Source organism: Pipra filicauda, unplaced genomic scaffold (assembly GCF_003945595.2).
Source record: "Pipra filicauda isolate LSUMZ 115617 unplaced genomic scaffold, ASM394559v2 scaffold196_size3971931_pilon, whole genome shotgun sequence".
In the NCBI taxonomy this organism is placed as follows: Eukaryota; Metazoa; Chordata; class Aves; order Passeriformes; family Pipridae; genus Pipra; species Pipra filicauda.
Genome location: NW_024104305.1, coordinates 461553 through 475989, shown reverse-complemented (window position 1 = coordinate 475989; position 14437 = coordinate 461553). Strand labels below are relative to the sequence as shown.

At 38.3% G+C, this 14437-nt stretch overlaps 1 protein-coding gene and 1 long non-coding RNA gene across 8 annotated transcripts in view; one reads left to right on the top strand and one right to left on the bottom strand.

Annotated features, from left to right (window-relative positions):
• PALLD (palladin, cytoskeletal associated protein) overlaps window positions 1-14189 on the top strand; it is a 202143-nt gene extending 187954 nt beyond the window's left edge. For all 7 annotated transcript variants that reach the window (XM_027738026.2, XM_027738035.2, XM_039380498.1 and 4 more), the window contains 6 exons: window positions 3478-3572; window positions 8481-8613; window positions 9568-9775; window positions 10486-10651; window positions 11378-11511; window positions 12493-14189. In XM_027738026.2, the coding sequence (XP_027593827.2) occupies window positions 3478-3572; window positions 8481-8613; window positions 9568-9775; window positions 10486-10651; window positions 11378-11511; window positions 12493-12665 (909 nt within the window). In that variant the 3' untranslated portion in view covers window positions 12666-14189. The remainder of the gene's footprint in view (window positions 1-3477; window positions 3573-8480; window positions 8614-9567; window positions 9776-10485; window positions 10652-11377; window positions 11512-12492) is intronic.
• On the bottom strand, window positions 10451-12586 carry LOC120323098. The gene is made up of 2 exons (XR_005563250.1): window positions 12345-12586; window positions 10451-10704 (listed from the first exon to the last, which is right to left on the bottom strand). It is a non-coding gene; the product is annotated as an uncharacterized LOC120323098 (long non-coding RNA).
• Window positions 14190-14437: the final 248 nt, after the last annotated feature.

Here is a 14437-nt window from a genome sequence, read left to right as displayed (position 1 = left end):
AGATTGCAATTCTGTAAGGCAAAAAAATCTAGCACTGTTGCGTAGCTGTGTTGATCTTAAATATTGATTTTCTGAAACACAGACTGTTACTGGTTTTATAATGTCATTTGTTCTTCCTAGACCCAGTACAAGAGTGGATGTATATAGCAAAAACCTGCTAGTGCATTGGATATAGTTAAATTTACAGGTCACACATCCTATTGAAATAACATTTTCAATTCACTTTTCCTGCACCACAGCAAAGTGAGGGGAAAGATTTGCATGTGAGAAACCAAAGCAGTAACAAAACTTTTGGGATGTAACGAATTATTTTCTTCTGTAGTGCCAAATATCTTGCCAAGACTAGGCCTGCAAGCAGAATCACACTGTAGGATAACAAACTGGAGCACTGAGACAGAGTTTAATCTAAGCAGGAGTGTTGTGCTCTGTTATGTGTGTTGCTAGGTTACCTAGCATGATGTTGCCATTTTTGCCTCGCTCTTCAGTTTGTCAGTCCTGCTCATACTGCAGTGGGCTTATGAATGTATGGGGTTGTACATAGAGACAACACACAAATAGCAGTTTTTGGCTAGATTCTTTCTACAAACTGCAGTGCTTAAATTTAGGTAGTTTAAATATTATTTCTACATATACAAGTAAAGGAAAAAATAATGAAATTGCATAAGGCCATGAAATTGTTCAAACTGGGAGTTTTTACACCTAGATGACCATTGTTACAATACTTGGCACCATTTAAACTGTGGAAATTCATAGCAGGTTTAAAAATGTATATATGCTCAAGGTGAGAAGTGATTCCTGTTCATCTTCCTGTAAGTGTTGTGTTACTGCAGGCATAAAGTTTCCCTGTTTACTGTGTGATCCAAAGTCTTGGAGAACTTGGTGAACAAACTGCCTTTGTGTTTGGGCACTATACTCTGTCCCTGAATATTTACAGCCTACTTTTGAGCATTTGTTATTCTGGATAATGCTCATTAAATGACACAACTGACTTAAGTTTCCAGTTCTGGTCATTGATGGCACTACTTTCTTAGTGCGTTTTTAGATGTACTAAAATGAGGTGGATTTGTGTGGGTCCTAGCTTGGGGATTGAAAAAGCAGTTTTGTTACACAGTAAAATTCTGTGCTTGTGCTTTTTTTCTCCTCTTTGGAGAAGAACCAGAAGCATCCTCCTCTGGCTCCCCTAAACAAAACATCTGTGTTTCACCAAGCCCATTCTATTCTTTTTTTTTTTTTTTTACAGTGTAATTCCCAAGCAAACATACTTATCTCTCCTACTATTTGCTTGCTTTTACTATGCATTTAACAGTACAATGGAGGCAAAGAAGGGCTGTGAGTTAATGTACTAGCCTTTCACACTCAAAGATCTGAATTCCAATTCTTTTAAGTCATCCTGAGTGGAAATAATTTTGGCATAGTGTTCTCAATTATAATGGAAAGTTGTCCACATCTCAAAGCTATCACAAACTTAGGCAAATTTGGCAACTTTTCCTTGAGAAAGTGAAATACATAAATATAAAGAAGCCCACACCATGACTGATGGACTGGTAGATATTTGCTAGGCTGTTGCTGTGTTTTGGTCCTTGTTACTGGAACCACCAAACTACAAAGCAAAAAGCTTATAGAAATTGGTTTTATTAAAGCAAAGGATTCAGTTCATTAAAGCTCTGCCAGTTTGTGCCATCTCATGACTGGACTGATATAACAGGATCTACATATGTAAAATGACTTGCTGACAGACCCTGGCAGTGGCCCATGGTAGTTAACACAGCAGGCCCTGCTGCCCACAGTGTAAAACACAGGGACCTGGAATTAAGGTTCTGACACACCACTGGGGTTTGGTGTAAAATTTGCCATAGAACTTAATCCAGAGCAAATGGACCCTGGGCCTAGACAAACACAAAACGTTGCCTGGTTTAGGTCTTTATTTATTGCTCACGTCCCTTAACTGAGCTCTTTCTGTGAGCTGTATGGGCTCAAGTCAAGTCCTTATTTTCACCTTCCTTCTTTTTATCTCACTATCTCCTCTTCTTTGCACTATGCATCCACAGTCCTCAGGCTGGAGTTCCTGTAGTTTCTAGGACATCTTCTCATTGATTACTTCCCACTCATTGCTTCCCTCCCTTTCATCCCATGACTTTTCCAAATCTTTGGCTTCCTGCTTAATCTTTCCCATTCAAATTCCTTACTGCCCTTTGTGTTTCCTTTTGTGATGCCATCATGTATTGAGATATGCAGAAATTATCCCAAAATATGCGTATTCATCACCTGCCAGAAAAAATATTAATATGCAGTGGTGCCCAAAATAGAAATGCATTTGTTCCAGATGTCTTTAATGGTCTTGTAACACAAGGGCGGGGGGGGGGAAGCTTTTATTTAAGGAATTGCTGTGGGTCATGCACAATGGTTTATTTTAATGCAAGGATTTTTCTTGCAGACTAAGTGGGTCATGGGAATAGAAGCAGGACACAGACTTAATTTCTAACAGTCCAGAAGTAACACAAAAGTCATTGCTAACTGAAAGCTGCTTGTGAGCCCAATGAAATTGGTTTTTTATAGGCTTTGGCCAGTTGTTAAAGAACAGCTATTTGCAACCCCTCAATTACTGTGATAAAAATATTTGTCACTTTTATGCTGACAAACTTGAGTGTGGAGCTCCCAGCTTAGACCTGAAATCCACTGCAAAGCTGATGTGGATGTTGCCTTACTGCTACCAGCCCAGGGGGCAGAGCTGTTATTTACTGGGACAACCAGAGGCTTTTATCCATTACAGGGTGAATTCCAGAGAGCCCTGAATGTTGGCAGTTCTGGCCTCAAGCAGGCCTATCTGAAATCTGTTATGACTAGTGCTTGTGGTGGACAACCTGTCTTGTAAAATAAAAAGAAAAAAGAGGACCAAATACACTAGAGTCCATGTTTTATTTATCATTCACTGAAAATACCCTTAGGCAACTGAACTATGGCCAATGTCCATCAGCAAAACTGTATGCTTCTTCCTTGGATTCCCCAAACCAGGGCTCTGCAGAGAAGACCTGTTAAGTACTTGCCAAATTCTTTTGCCTTTTACATTAATGGGTTTTTTTTAGCTGTGGGCCCACCAGATCAATCCACTTTGGAGGTAGCAGCTCTGTTGTTAATTGCCAACACCCCCCATGTGCCATTTTCAAGACCTTGAACTAGTTGTCTTGTCATTCCATCCACTTGCCATACACAGAGAAACCTCTCACCCACATCAATAACTTAGTCAATGTACTGTTTTAAAAACTTAATTGCCAGTGTTAATCTTTTTTTAAGGAAAAAGTTCCAGGTAGAACTTTTTAACTATGACTGTATTATAGCCACAGTCATTCCAGTCTGCTCTGTTTTAGATTGGAAACTGATAAAACAAGTGGGCAAAAAAAAAAAAGAACAGATCAGGTTGAACATTTATATTACATGTTTCAAGTCTTTTAACGTTTCTCCTCTCCATCATCATAACAGGGCAGAGTAAGTTGTACGGGCAGGCTGATGGTTCAAGCTGTAAATCAAAGAGGCCGCAGTCCTTGGTCACCTTCAGGTCAGCCTCATATAAGAAGGTATTTGATTTTTTTTTTCTTTTAATAATATGGGGTTTGCAAAATAACTGTGGTAAGATAAAGAATGTGAAGTAAGTAGGTAAGTTAAAAGTAGGGCATTCAGAAAGAAATGTGACCACTGCTGTCTGAAAATTGCTGCAGAGCTTGCACACTCAGAAGTATAAGCAACCTCTGAAAAGACATGACTTTTAAGTATCTTTAATTTTACCTGTCTTCTCCTCCTTTCTTTGTGGTGTTCACTAGTTACTCCATATTCCAAATTACACTATCAGTAAGGGAAGGACCTTGTCACTCAGGCTTTTGAAAAACATTTCACCTGGTTAGGATTCTACCAGGAACCTGCATCCTTCTGCAGCTTCTAATAAGTATTCATTTAAAGGAACAGCAGAAATAATCGCATGCCAAAGAGGTTTATCAGATTTACATTAGAAATATTTCAGTATTTCCTTCTTTAATATTTCAGTTCAGGTTCTTACAAGGAATTATGAGTCAGAAATAAAGTATTAAACTTATCTTTGGTGAGTTTACAATTATTCTCATACGAAGCTTTGGTTTATGTTTTTGGACCATATAAGGGAATTTTCCCTTCAAATATTTTTTTTTTCATTTCCCAAGCATTTATGGGGCTCTTTAGCACAGCTTAGATAGCTTTAGATGATACAAAAAAAATTCATTTTGGTTACCCAAACAGAACTGCTTTCAAGGGAGTATAAGGGCTCTGCTTCTTGTTCTGCTGTAATGAGGCATGTGCATTGCTTAATGGTCACAACAGCCATAGAATCTCAATATTGCCCAACTGTAATATACAGAGTACATGTAATTACTCAGTCAACAAGGAAAGGATTTCTGTAACTGTTAGTAGTGGTACTGGTATGTACTGTAGAACTGCTGTATGCAAAACAGGCTCTCTTCTTCCCTCTGACAACTAGAAAGTATTAGAAAGTGAGGTTGGTTGTTTAAAAGATCTGGTCCATCTTATTCCTGCATGGAACAAACTGGCCTTTCTGCAGCCCTGAAAGCATTTCCCAGCATTTTGCTGAGCCAGCCTACCAACTCCCTCTCCAATGTGTCACCTTTAGGTCTATTAAGTCCAAAGTTCAGAGTGCTCCCGGAGGGGAATATCCCTCCAGTGCTGCATTGTAAGAAGAGTACAGAAAAGGCTGGGTCCATGTGGCATAGCCAGATAGTCACTAAGGCACTTGGCACCTGCAAATAATGGGTAAAAATGAAAAGTCCCTGTTAATCTCTGAAGGGAAAACCTGCTGTGAAGAATCAGGTTTCAACTAAGTTTCAACTTAGCGCACACAGGGTGAGAAAGGGGAAAGATCTTTAAAAACAGGGATGGGTGACAGGAATCTAGGTAGGTGCAAGAGTAGCAAGCAGCTGCCACTCCTGCAGCTTCCTGAAGGACAAAATGTGTGTCCTCTCTCTCTGTGATGGACAAAAACCTCAGGTAATAATGGAAGAGCTTCTTTTCAATCTCTTCAAATGCAATCAAAGTCCGAGGCTGCTTGTGGTTGGTATTTTATTTTCTAATGGAGACAGGCACTCAACAAGCCACTATTGCTTTGGGTTGGGTGTTTGGGTGTCCAGTAGAGTAATAAATTATAAATAAGGGATTTCCATACGGCAGTTTAATTAAAATTAGGGTAATTACCGAGGATTCTTATTTCCTGTAAAATTAGCATATGTGAAGGGCTCATCCCCTTATCTTTGCTCTGAAGAGCTGTTTCTGTAAGCATTCAGCACAACACTATTTCTGTTTAATGACAGTTCTCACTACTCCCACCACCCAGTTCATCAGAGACTGATGAAATGGGAGCATGTAAAACCTTCCTAAGACAGACTCCCATCACTGGCTTTTCTAATGTGTTATACCAAAATACTGTGCTCCCCCATACACTGTGATATTTGTCACATCTATTGCCATAGACTTTTGATAAGTAACATTCCTGTAGCATTACAGTATTATTTATATTTGCTTTTCTGCTTCAGAGCAACAAAACTTTTTTTTTTTTATTACAAGTGTAATTATTAGCTTAATGAACTTTATGACCTGTTACACTGTTGACAGTCTTTTTCCTGGAGTATATTTAATCTCTTACAGAATGTGTTCTGGCAGAACTCTGAGGGTTTTTTCGCTCTTAATGTGTTTTTCTAAAATTTGCTTAGCTGACAAACATCACCTTCTAAGTATTACTTGGAGTGTCGGGGAGGGTACTTTTGAATCTTCTGACCTGTACAAAGCTTGGACTCAATCCCTTAGATGACATGGTGCTCAACTTTGTGTCACCTAAGCATGGCAGTCAGAATTGCAAATAAATCAGAATTGCAAATTGCAAATCTTAAAATGCATGAGATTTAAGGAAGATTTTAAACTAAACATTCCTATCTCCCTGCTCTCAATTAGGGGATTAATTGTTACTTAATCTTCTTTTTTTCCAAAGTAGTGATCATTACTGTATGGTCAGTCATGAAGTCTTCTCCAGCTTCTTGCTCACTGAAATTCCTAGTGCATTGTGCCATACTAACCCATGGAATCTCCCCTGCACACACTCAGTACATGATGTCAGTTCTCCTGAAACTAATCCATGCAATGTGATGCCCTCAGCACAACTCTAAAGAGCCCACAGTGAATCCAAGGGTATTCCAGTCTATTGCCATTTGTCATTCCTAGACATCTGAAGCACTTGGCTCTACTCATTATTTCTTTAAAACTACAAAATATTTTAGAATTAAAATAATATTGGTTTCACCTCTCAAGGTAAAGGCTCAAAAAGTAGTCCATTTTGGGGTAAACTTAAAGAAATGAAACATCTATGGTCATAAATTATTAACATTTTTGTTTTCCATTTTATTTGGCATAAATTTCTGCCCCTCCTCTTCTCCCCCAGTTTTCACCACTGCTGCCTTTTCATGCAGCTGCAGCAATGAGATGGTGGCTCTCATACTCCAGAGATGCCAGTTAACCTGTTTGGCTCAGCCTCACAAGAACTTACAAAGCACTAGTTACTTGTACTTCATTGGCATCTTACCAACAGTCTCTAAACAGGCTGCACGTGATTACTGTGGAAGCAGATTTTGCACAAGTTGCTTGCACTGTGCAGCACTCACTTGACTAGATACCATCATTTCTAGTTGGTCTTGCAGAACCCTCCGTCTTCCATCCCCTCTGCATGCACATTAGGCATGTACATCTGCAAAATTGGTGAGGAACTCACCAACTAAACCTCATGTTGCTTATGAGCTGCAATGCTGGAGCTACTGAAGTAGCTTTAGACATGTTCAAGTGGTAAAAACTATGAGGTGCTTCAGACCTGGATTTAGGCACCTGAAGAGTTACATAAGCTTTTATTTTAGTGTGTGCAGAGATGTCAGTCTGTGTTTCCCATTTCAGTTATCCAGTGCTACATTATTAAGCATTATGGACTAGGTATCTACACAACTACCCTGACCCTTGTTTTGCCTTTACTTATAGCTGTGGGAAAACTGGAATGATTAAGAAGTCAACATTTATCTATTAATGACAAATAATACTGTAGCAAAGGTGATGACTGGCCAGAATTCAAACAGAGCAAAAGCAGAGAAAAGCACAACAACAGAGCAGAACAAAATAAATCAAATTCAAGCAACCATAATTAACCACAACCTCAATGGAGCACAGTGTGCAGCTGGAATGTTTAACTTCTATACAGTAGTACAGTAGGTCACATCCAAATGTGACCATTGAAGGTTTTAAGGTTTTTTTTGTTGTGAATTATTTTAACCTAAAGAAATGCCCCTGGGCAGTAGAAAATGCAGTATAGGCACCTATACTGAAGCATGTACACTGCAGGCACCAGCCAAAAGAGAAACACTGGCAAAAATTAACAGAACATGGGATTCAGAAAAGAGAATTTTACTGTAATATGCCAAGTGATCTTGGAGGATATTTGAATAGTTCCTCTTCACTGTCATGGGATGTTACTGTAAGCAGCAGCTGGCTCCAGAACAGAACCCAATGGAGCTGATCAGCAAGGACAAAAAGGGATCTAAAATTTTGTTTCAAGTTTCTTTGATTACAAAATCACACAAAATGCAATAATGCTAATTTCAATGGAAAAAAAATCCAGTTAAGTCAGGAACCAATTAGAAAAAGATTTGGTAGATTAAATTAACAGACAAGAATAGCCAATGCTGAAAATGGATTAAATGATATCGTGGAAAAAAATTAACAACCAAAGTTTTTCTTCCTATTGCTCACAACTGAAATCCTCATTGTTTTGATACCAATATTTGGTGGCTTTGAAAATGTTCAAGAGTATCTCAAAAAAAAGTGTTAAATGAGGAATAAATATCCACAGCAATTCAATACACACAATTTTCTAGTGCAGAACAAGAGAAGATAAGTCTGATGTGAAAAGTCTTTTCTCAACTGAGATGAGTTAGCTTTTAGCTGCTGTTATTTTCTGAAAGGGAACCACAATGAATGAACAGTACATGTACTTTCTGGTCTCATCAGCAACAGTGAGGGGACTAAATACACAGGACATTAGAAATGTGGAACTGAAGCTACATACCAAGACCTGTCAACTTATTTTATTTCTATGTCAGTGATTTAAAGACTAACTGTAAACAAAAATACTCTCATGTATATAAAATTAATTAATATTACAAGAAGTTATTCTGTAGCAAGATTATTTTATAGGTCATATTTTGCCACAACATGTGAATTAAATGAAAGTAATTAATAAGTACAGTGTTATAATTAATTCAGTCTGGAGCAAATGCTACCAGTGCCTGTGTGTAGATACAGAGTGATAGGTCAGAGAAATAGTTTAAAATTCAAAGTAGTCTTATAAGTGATAATGGTTTTTCTGATTTAGCAAAGAAAAAAAATAATTTAACTTTGTTTCATGTTATTTTAAGACCACGATCTCGATCAAGGGACAGTGGTGATGAAAATGAACCAATTCAGGAACGATTCTTCCGGCCTCATTTTCTGCAGGCTCCTGGAGACCTGACTGTTCAAGAAGGAAAACTATGCAGGATGGACTGCAAGGCAAGTGTCACACAAAGGGTAGCAGCAACCTTTTGATAACATTAGCTGACTCAAAAAACACACTTGTTTCTTTTCGAAATTATTTTGCCTATTGCCAGTTTCAGTGCCTGTCAGTAGGTTAATTAATCTCCCTTCTTTTGAGTGAGTAAGTGCGCAATAAAAGTTTGCCTCCCCTCCAATGACAGTGCTTCGGGCACACAGTAAACTGATTTATAGAATTCAGCTATGCTGGGGTGTGGAGGGAAGCAGCACATGCTACAAAGACAGTGTGCCTCTCCATTTTAAGTCCTTTTACTCCTTGAGTTTTGAACTCCTGTTAAAGTTTCAAACAATATAATCCTGATTAATGACTTTGCTCGACAGAAATAATGCAGGCTTGGGTGACTATGCTGACCTATTTGGGAGAAGCTATTTGTTCTTGAGCAGTCCCCACAGCAAGTGGCACAGCTTTCAAAAGTACAAGACTTGTTGACACAGACTAGTATTAACTAGTGCAGGCAGTGCTGTCACTAGGTTACACCTAAGTGGAATGGAACTTAAGAGTTCAGTAATTAGTCAGCTAACATCTTTTTGTCTGCAAGTTTTCCAACAAGAAGTTAATCTAGAAAGGAGTATCTTCTCATTCCACTTGAAGAGCAAACAATAAAAAAAGACAAAAGGTGTCACCTTGCCTTTTGTTTTGCTGTGTATTATTATTTAGCTTCTAGCCTAGCTAAACACTGATCTTTTTTCAGTCATGCCCATAAGACATCATGGAATTCAAGGAGCTGGCCAGAAAGTAAGTAAATGAATACAATTGACTCAACGTGTAAATCAGGACAGAACTAGATCTCTAAAACTTTTGGTACACCTGTGGTAGCAAACACCACCAAACTTCTCTGAAGTAACAAGTCAGGTCTCCTCCAGTGTCTCATGTGGCTAAAACAATTTCCCATTATTTTCCTTATACTCAAGGTTAGTGGATTACCGACTCCAGACTTAAGCTGGCAACTTAATGGACGACCAATTCGCCCTGATAGTTCTCACAAAATGTTAGTGCGTGAGAATGGTGTGCACTCCTTGATCATAGAACCAGTCACATCCAGAGATGCTGGAATCTACACATGCATTGCCAGCAATCGAGCTGGTGAAAATACATTCAGCCTGGAGCTCACTGTTGCAGGTAACATCTTCATGCTAAGCTTTCAGGCTGAGCACTGAGCACTTCAATAAAGAAAACATAAGTGACATCAAAGGATGTGATTGAGGGGTAGGGGGTAAGAAAAGGAAACCTGGCAGTAACAGAGCTATGGTATATTTGTAGGTGAGATATTTGTTATGTTGTGGCATAAGTTGACTGGCATGTAGTATCTGTGCACACAGTTAAGAAAGAAGGGCTGCTGGCCTGAGGCATGGCTGAGGCCACAAACCAGATGATTTCCATGAATATTTTTCTTAATGACAATCTAGATGCGCGCTAACTGCCGAGCAGCCAGCAGGATATGACCTGTGCATTTCACAACATATCAGACTAATGCCACTGCAGACTTCTGGTAGAACAGTTCCTTCTACAATTAGAAGTCCACACTTTTATGGAATATCAAGGAGCACTTTTTACCAAGCATAGTGCAGCCAGTTTATCTAGTCTTCATGCTCTACATTTCAATTCTTCTGGGGAAGAATCAGCTCTTTTAGCGTGCACTTTTCCCCTACTAAAATATGGATGTGACTGTTTTCTTCAGAGGAACCACAAGTGAACTTTGTATTTAATGAAGACAACACTTATGTTTCCTGCCACTGAGGTCTTTCATTATTGTTTTTAGCATGCTGCTGAAAGAAGGGCTATGTTTTCACAGACTAGTGTCAACATAACTGCAATCTTTATTTTCACAGCTAAGGAAGTACAAAAAGCACCTGTGTTTATAGAAAAGCTACAAAACACAGGTGTGACTGAGGGATTCCCGGTGCGACTGGAGTGTCGAATCTCGGGGGAGCCATCTCCTCAGATATTTTGGAAGAAAGAGAATGAGTCACTCACATACAACACTGACCGAGTGAGGTTAGACTGTCTTAGAATAATCTCCCCCTGTGTAATTTCAATGATGATATATCCTGTAACACAAATAAAAACTGAAAAGGTCAGAAGAATGCTTCGTGTGAACAGTATCTCATAAATATTAACTAGTGATTGTAATAATTTATAACATTTACTCAAACTTGCAGCCAACATGGCAGCTGAGCCAAAGTAAAATGTTACTTGTTTTCCATCATTAGACTTATACAACTACCTTTGCACTTCAAGCAAGTGGCAAGCCAGTTTTTCTCTTCCAGAACCAAGACTTACAGAAATTTGCTAGTGAAAAATCAAGGCTCTTAAGGAATGCTATCTGCTTTTCAGCAGAAACTTTGATTCATAATTCTGCTGTATAGTCAAGAAACTAAGATTCAGTATTTTAAATTCTAAGATGTTCCTCAAGTTCCTTTATCATTTCCTCAAAAAATTTGGGTAAGATCTGGTGTCCCTGCTACTCCAGATGTCTTAATCTGTAATTGTAAAAGAGAAGTTACTTCATGCATTTTTTTCTTATCAGTTTTCAATTCAATTTCAATTTCAAATTGCTAAGCATACTCAAGGTTTTATTTTCTACTTGCTAATTTCCATATTAATTAAAAGTGGACTATAAGTAATCTGTAACTAAGATTGGATCAGTTTATAATGACACTTTAAAATAGTCTACACTGTCTGGCAATTTAAATAGTAATTTTCTATTTTTCTTTTGATTAGCATGCACCAAGATAACTACGGCTACATTTGCCTGCTTATTCAGGGAGCTACAAAGGAGGATGCTGGCTGGTACACTGTTTCAGCTAAGAATGAGGCTGGGATTGTGTCTTGCACTGCCAGGTTGGATGTTTATAGTAAGTGATTTCAATTTTCATGATCATATAAATCCCCCAAAAAGCAATAGTTCTATAAGTTTTAGTTTGTTCACAGAATGGTTTACATTGGTCTCTCTTTCTTTTGTTTATAGTTTCTCCTCAATAGTAAACATCCACTTCAAGACAACAAATGCTCTGTCAAAGTACATTTCACCATCTTTCAGATACCTAAAACAAGTGCATGCTTTCTGTTTTTGCTTAGTACATTAAATATAGCTAATTAATAACAGATAACGGCATGACTACATTCTTTCTGTGGATCATTATTACTACTGCTCTGCTAGCACCTCCCTAACCTTTTGTATTCTTTTGTACATTAGTCTGTAATACACCTGTGACAGCTACCAGAAGTGTAGTAGATGTTTTTACAGCTTTCTGCTTAATTACTCAGTTTGTTCCCTCACATAGTGAATGTTTTCTTAAAGCAGTATCTCTTACCAGTCTTCTCGTAACAAGAATTAAGGCGGGGTAGGGAAGATGGAAGGGGGGACACTGGAATGATAAAGGATGATTTCTGGGGCGGTGAAATACAGACTTGGCTCAGTGTTCTTCAGCATACAAGGGTTGGCAAGGGCAGCCAGATCATTTCCTTTTAAATACAACAAATAACCTTAGAACAAGCCTGTTACTGTAATATGAGTGCCCGGAAACAACCTCCTTGCTGTCACCCTTCTCAGTGGCACTAGGAAAGGTACAAAACAATGCCAAAAAGTAACAAACACAGACCCTGTTGTTTTGGCTTACCACATCTGAAGGTGAAACTAGATGTTGGGAGAAAAAAAAAACAATGCCAAGAAATTAAACAAACTTACCTTTGATATAATGGTTTTCTGCTGCTCAGAAGTTAGTAACTTCTTTACAAAGTTAGTAACCCCTTACAAAGGGTTAATTGAGCATCTGGCATGCTTTGATGCACAGCTCAAGAGAGCTAACATTTTGTCTTTCCTTTTTAATCTACAGCTCAGTGGCAACAACCACCTCAGACAACCAAGCCAAAGAAGGTGCGGCCCTCAGCCAGCCGATACGCTGCACTTTGTGACCAAGGACTAGACATCAAAGCAGCTTTCCAGCCGGAAGCAAATCCAGTCCACCTGACAATGCAACCTGGCCTGGTAGAGAGTGATGATCTGTAGATTCAACTGCCGCTTCCATCGTTTTCTTTCAAAGCAGAAACACTGAAAGCCATTGCCATGACCAATGATACTCCTATGTCACTTTATGCAAGGGCAGACACCTTCAAGTACAAAAGATAAACAACAAACACAATAACCATATATTCCTTATTCATTATACCAAATTAGAAGAATAGATAGATTATTAATAGGAATGTACACATTGCACAACAAATCACATTCACCGGTTCCTTAACCTACATTGCTTCATAACCCTTTTCATAGATGCCAAAATACATCAGAGAGACAGATTTTTCAAAGAGAACACTATTTTTCATTACATGCTTCATAAGCAGTAAGTAGATGCTACCACAATCTTAATGGTGAAAGATGTTTTCTTCAAGGCCGTTAGATCACAAAGAAAATGAGAATGTCTGATTATCGACAGTTCTAAAATGGCAACATGTTCTGACAGCTATAATGAACAAGTGCAATATTACAAGAATAAAACAGGAAGGGACAAGGAAGAGAAATGTAAGCAAATGCTGTATCTCTGCAAACTGCTTTCTGTTCAACAGTGAAAAAAATATCTTGCCTTCAATGCTGTTAGTATGGACATCAACATCCTAACTTACAATTCATTTGTGTTTTTCCTTTTTGCTATCTAGGAGGGGGCTTACTTACAAACGTACAGCAAAGGCAGTCTAAGCAGAAGTAATTTAACTTCTGCACAATAACAAAGAAGAGCTGACATGTACTAACAGTCTACTTCAGATTACACATATTGGTAACTAGATGGGAAAAAAATGCTGACCGTAGGAACCACTGCAGTGGGTTACTGCAAGGGGTGGGAGGGGCACTGGGCAAGAGGTTGAAACTGTGGATTTCCTGAAGGTAGTCTGTAACCTCATAATACTCCCATTCAAGAATCTGAAATTCTAAGGTGAGCTGAAAACTAGGGAGCGTATGTATGGGATGTTCAACTGTTTAAATCTTGTGTACTATGTATGAGGATTTTAGAAATGTACAGTAAGTGAAAAATGGGTTGAAACTGCAATACAAATTTAAGTGACATGTATACATCAGAGGTGATAGGCTTGCAGATCTGAGGAAGTAGAAAATGAAGATAGACAAAAACTACATGAAATGTGCTCCTTTTTGTTTTTTCTTCTGAACATAGCATGTATCTCTGGTAGATTTTATTTTTTCCTTCTCTTGACTGCAGGCAAATGACAGCTCTTAAAGGGTAGAGTCTGTACACCATAGGTGAAAAGCCTGAAGGCTACTTTCAGAATGCAAGGCAAATCCACGTCAGTGTGGAGCCCCATTTACGTCACACCTGACTAGGTAGTTTTAAATTAGAACAAAATGAATCTCAGTTGAAGGAGAGGGAGGGATGGAAGAATTACTAGGCCTGACAAGAAAAATGAGTGTTTTGATGGTACGAGCTACAATACTTCGCTAGGAAAGGAAAACACTGTATTCCTTATATGAAGCACATATATGGTATCTTTCATTATTTATAATAAAAGTATTGAAATCTTCTATCTCAGTTCATTTATTCAGAAGTCCTTAGGGATTTTTTGGGTTTGTTTTTTTGTTTTTTTTTTTTTTTTTTTAATTTTGTAACTGTGTACACCATATATTGCATTACTGCTATACGTGTATTGCTTTGTAAGCACACAAAGTTTGTTTTGTTTTTTAGTGACTAATAAACACAAGGTAGTACTATTTTGGTGCAGGATATGACCAGTAATGGGGATCGTTAATCTAGATTAACGTCATAGTTTGTC